This window comes from Pygoscelis adeliae, unplaced genomic scaffold (assembly GCF_000699105.1).
Source record: "Pygoscelis adeliae isolate BGI_AS28 unplaced genomic scaffold, ASM69910v1 Scaffold168, whole genome shotgun sequence".
NCBI lineage: Eukaryota > Metazoa > Chordata > Aves > Sphenisciformes > Spheniscidae > Pygoscelis > Pygoscelis adeliae.
In genome coordinates, this window is record NW_008825566.1 from 1,986,235 (window position 1) to 1,991,234 (window position 5,000).

Here is a 5,000-nt window from a genome sequence, read left to right on the forward strand (position 1 = left end):
TCTGTATGAACATATTTGTGTGATCCTCTTGCAATGTCATGGAAATCAGAGGAAGTGTTTTGAGGTCTAAATGCTTACAAAAACAAATTTTCACTTCTGGAAGCATGTAATTTTTTAATCACATGCTACATTTCAAAGCCTAGGGCTCATATGTTTATCCTTGCATACCTAGGGAATTGTTTTATCGAAGAGATCTCTATTATGAGCTTTTAATATTCTCAAATATATGTATTCTGTCATCCTCTCCAAGGACCACAATGTTCTCTGTACTCTACGATACACCGACATGCAGAAGCACTTCAGTAAATCTATGGAGGCAAACGGTCCTTCTTTTCTGAAGTCCTTAGCAGAAGCCCAGAGTCAGCAACTCCTAAAGGCCAATAGCAACAGTTTCAAATGATCTTTAGCATATCTATTTCTATCAGAAGCCCAATATGCTTTAAATGCTGAATAACACTGTTTATTTAACTTTTAATAAAACTTACACATTTGTTGCAGAACAGATTGTTCCACGGAACAGTGGGATCCATGATTTCCCTTGGCATTTAAGAGACTTATATGTGAAGGAAATTCCCAGAAGGAAACTTAAGCTAAAGTACACATCATACAAATGCAACAGACAAGATGTTGTGTAGGACATCTTAATTTTTAATAGAACAGATAGCTATGTAATAAAATGATAGCAAACGTTTGAAGTTTAAAAGAAAAAAAATCCCTACCTTCTTTGTTTATATGCAGAGTTTGGTTTATATTGAATGTAGTTTAGATGTTCCTTAGCGCTCCAACTGTCTGCTAACTATTTAGTACCTCTCTCTCCACACCCAGCCTCCATTCTGCTCAGTCTATAGGGGATTTTCAGTGGAAATAGAAAGTTTCCACTTACGTTTAATTAAGAAATCAACATCTATAAATGATCTTCCTACCCATCAAAAATAGACATTCACCAATACACAAATACTGTTGCTCACCAGGAAACCTGTGTCCTGATAGTGAGAACAACTGGTACATCCTGGCCTGTATCAGAAATCGTGTGTCCAGCAGGAGCAGGGAAGTGATCGTGCCCCTGTCCTCGGCCCTGGTGAGGCCGCACCTCGAATACTGTGTTCAGTTTTGGGCCCCTCACTACAAGAAGGACATTGAGGTGCTGGAGCGTGCCCAGAGAAGGGCAACGAGGCTGGTGAGGGGTCTGGAGAACAAGTCTTCTGAGGAGCGGCTGAGGGAACTGGGGTTGTTTGGCCTGGAGAAAAGGAGGCTGAGGGGAGTCCTTATCGCTCTCTACAACTACCTGAAAGGAGGTTGTAGCGAGGTGGGTGTCGGTCTCTTCTCCCAAGTAACTGGCGATAGGACGAGAGGAAATGGCCTCAAGTTGCACCAGGGGAGGTTTAGATTGGACATGAGGAAAAATGTCTTTACTGAAAGAGTGGTTAAACATTGGAACAGGCTGCCCAGGGAAGTGGTTGAGTCACCATCCCTGGAGGTATTTAAAAGACGGGTAGATGAGGCGCTTAGGGACATGGTTTAGTGGGCATGGTGGTGTTGGGTTGACGGTTGGACTCAATGATCTTAGAGGTCTTTTCCAACCTTAATGATTCTATGATTCATCCTCCCTGCATGTTCCTCCAAAGATGAGACTTTTAAATCCACATTCCTATCATCAGCTAAACCAATTTATTGTATGCCTTTTACCTTCAAAAAGAAATTGTCTCTGATAACTCCTTGGGTACCTGCAGGAAATGTCAGTTCCATGCTTACACACACATTCGTGCCTGACCACAAACACTTAGAAACCATTTCAAACATTGACATCTCCAGAAAAATCATAGATGTGTATGTCTATAAAAATACATGGAAATTTAAGGTTATGAAATGAAACCATAAATACTAATTTCAGGACATACATATAATTTTTTTTAATCACTTTAATGCTTTTTTTAAAGTAATTGAAAACCTTGGTGGTACCCCCTCCTCTTTTCCTGAAACTTAGAGAATTCCCAGACCATTCAGTAGAGCTGTTCCTATTTTCACTCGAAGCCCTTTCGGAATGAATACATCCTCTATCTTTCCATCAGAAAACCGTACTGACCCACATCCTCTCTAGCAGCATTAGGCATTAAGCCCAGATCTTAAAACACAGGACCATGCAACCACTGCTGGTGGGCCATTAGTGCAGACTGTCTTTCATTAAGGCAGCTTCATTCATTAAGGCAGCTTCCATCTTACTAAAAAAATTATGGCAAGACATTTCTGTATTTGTAATAGGGGTCTCACTGGCTCTTTTCTTAATGCAGACCTTCAGAGCAAACATTTCCACTATTGTTTACGTCATTTTCCCTCCATTATACCTAAAAGGTATCTTTCAACAGTGCTGCTTTACATGGCCAGTGAGACAGCAAAGCAAACAGTACAGAATCAGCCAGGTTTTCTGGTAGCATCTGACATACACAGCAGAAGCAAAAGGTTCTCCCATTCAATTTTTTTTTAAATGTCCACAGGTAGAACTAGAACAGACAATCTAACCATTCATGAAACACAAACTTCAACAGGAGAGTAAAAAAGCTGATGATACTCAGTTCTATCTAGGTTCACACAGCACAGCTTGTTACTTTTTTCTAGAGCTTTAAGTGTTATTTATGCAAACTTAGGGCATAAGCTCTTACCCAAGACCAAGGGGAGCCGGTGGGGATCTCTGGCTGGTCTTCCTCCTCAGACGACATCCTGACCTGATCATTTTCCCCCATTCTTTGCATACGCTACTAAAACCACTCTTGGTTTCAGCCATATACAAAAATGCTGCCTTCAGGTTTTAGCTGTTGACAACAAAGCTCCAGAGAATATAATTTCCCAGTGATCATGTTTGCTTGCTAATTTTACCTGCCGAAGTTCTTGGAAGCACAGTCAGAGCAAGAAACCTGAGCACGCTTTGCTTGCAACTGACTCCTCAAGTATCCTAATTAAGTCATAAGGTTCAGTGAAAAATTAGAGCCTGACAAGCACAAATTCATTTCCAAACAGTCGGTATCGTTACTTTCATACAAAATTTTTTATCGTCAGACAATTTGCTGAGTTATAAATTCTGTGAACAGAATATAAGGAATTTTCACTGCCAACATTATATTACCATCATTAATCACATTTAGTATGGATTTTAATGGTTTCATTTTATTTTCAAGACAGGTTCTTAATGTCAAAATCTTACTCTGCCATTCTGCACAGCCACACAGCTCCACAACCATAACTGTACGGATGTGAGGGCAGTACAGCTTTCCTGTTCTTCTGCGCAGTCATCAAATTTGAAAGAGGGCCATTTTCTTTCCCATTTGTTCCTTTTGGTCTTCTGTTTCTTTTGGGTTCGGTACCAGAGTGTAGAATCCAATTATTATGGATCTCACCCTATGTAACTTCAGACAAACTTGCCCCGATACCTGTGAGACTTCTGGTTCTGTAAGAGGGGACTGCCGAGTCCAGCATCTTGAAATCACTTCTGGCAGCTGACAGGAATGGCAGCTTTCTTCTCCAAAATCAGGCCTAGGGAAGGCTTTGTGCCTGAACTGACCACTAATTCTCAGCTATGATATCCTTTCAAATTCACAACCTTTAGCTTGAATTTTATTATTTATTATTGCTCTGCTTATAAGGCATCCGGTTGCAGAGCAGGTGAGATAAAATTGCTATCAAAAAACCTGAACCCTTCTGATACATCTGTGACTTTGGGCAAAGGCTTCTAAATCTTTCCACTGAGTTATATAACGAAATGGGCTATTTATAGCACACCATTGCAGGAGAGTCCTAGCGTTAGCTATGAGCTGATAATGATTATCAAATGAACAAATATGCCCAAATATGTTTGATTTTTAACCTTAAGCTACATGCAAATTCAGTAAGTAGGAAAATAATTAAGTGATGGAAAAAGAAAACTTTGAAAATATAGCATTGAGTAGAGAAATAGCCTGTTGCCAGCGTATGGACTCTCATCGCTGTGAGTGTCATTAAGCTGGGCAGCATGTAAAGACAGAGAGGACTAAAAAGTGACAGCCCTTTCTGATAGCTGGTAGCCCACCAGGCATCGTCAGCTTGAGGGTTAGGGTATCACAGTCGCACAGGCTGTGGTTTGACAGTGTGTTATTTTCAACAGCAACATCAGCATCAGCTGTACTTGCCTCTGTCATCCTCCTTATCCCAAACTACAACATGCAGGGCTTTTTAAAGTCTGAAACAGTTTCCTAAAACAATTTATTCTGCGGTCTCAAGAAGAGCAGTGACATCCCAGCTGAGAGGGAAGCTCACTGCTGCGTGGGGTTGTCTTTAAGCTTTGGGAGTATTGGGAACGAGGTGTTATTCCTGTGCATCAACCAGAACTAACACAGCTGCCAAACTGCTGCAAATGTCTGACACGGCAAAGGAAATGTCAGTTTGCATCACAGGACAGGCATCAGGTGCAAGCAACACCCTCTCCGCTCACTCAGTTACTCCCTGGGCCTATGGGAGTCCGCTGGGCTGCCCTCAGCATCCCTCCTGCGCTGGCAGGCAGCCTCGTGCTGCCATCTCTGACCTGCTCCTGCCCCTGGAACTCTGCCACTCTGGCCCACTGGCGCCAGTCCCCGATGGACATCCCTCCTGATGGGTGACTTAGGATCACAGGACATTGACTTGGAAGACATCTGGAAGAGACCTGATTTTCAGAAAAATTGATGCTTACTTAGGCTCTTTCACGTTTCACATTAGAAACTCAGAATCTGAAGTGGCGCAATAGCCAAGTCACTCTCAAGGTGTAGGCTAACACTTCCAAGAGAAAACAGCACAGCACTTAAGTTACCAAGATGCTCGAGTTACTCGTTTCTGTTGTACACCAAATGTTGTAAGTAAGTAAGCACAGAAACCCATTTATTAGCTATCTGACAGATCACATTTTCTTTCTGGAACAATTTCAGGGAAGGAAATTCAATACAATTCTTCTCATTTCAGCTAAACAGGGAAATGCCACACCTAATGAATTTCAATGG

The 5,000-nt window shown here is 41.7% G+C and overlaps 1 protein-coding gene across 1 annotated transcript in view; it reads right to left on the reverse strand.

The window, feature by feature from the left end:
• The window catches only part of LPIN1 (lipin 1), an 89,933-nt gene extending 87,066 nt beyond the window's left edge, over positions 1-2,867 (reverse strand). Inside the window, exon 1 of the mRNA XM_009332476.1 lies at positions 2,658-2,867. Within this exon, the coding sequence (XP_009330751.1) occupies positions 2,658-2,747 (90 nt within the window). The 5' untranslated portion in view covers positions 2,748-2,867. The remainder of the gene's footprint in view (positions 1-2,657) is intronic.
• Positions 2,868-5,000: the final 2,133 nt, after the last annotated feature.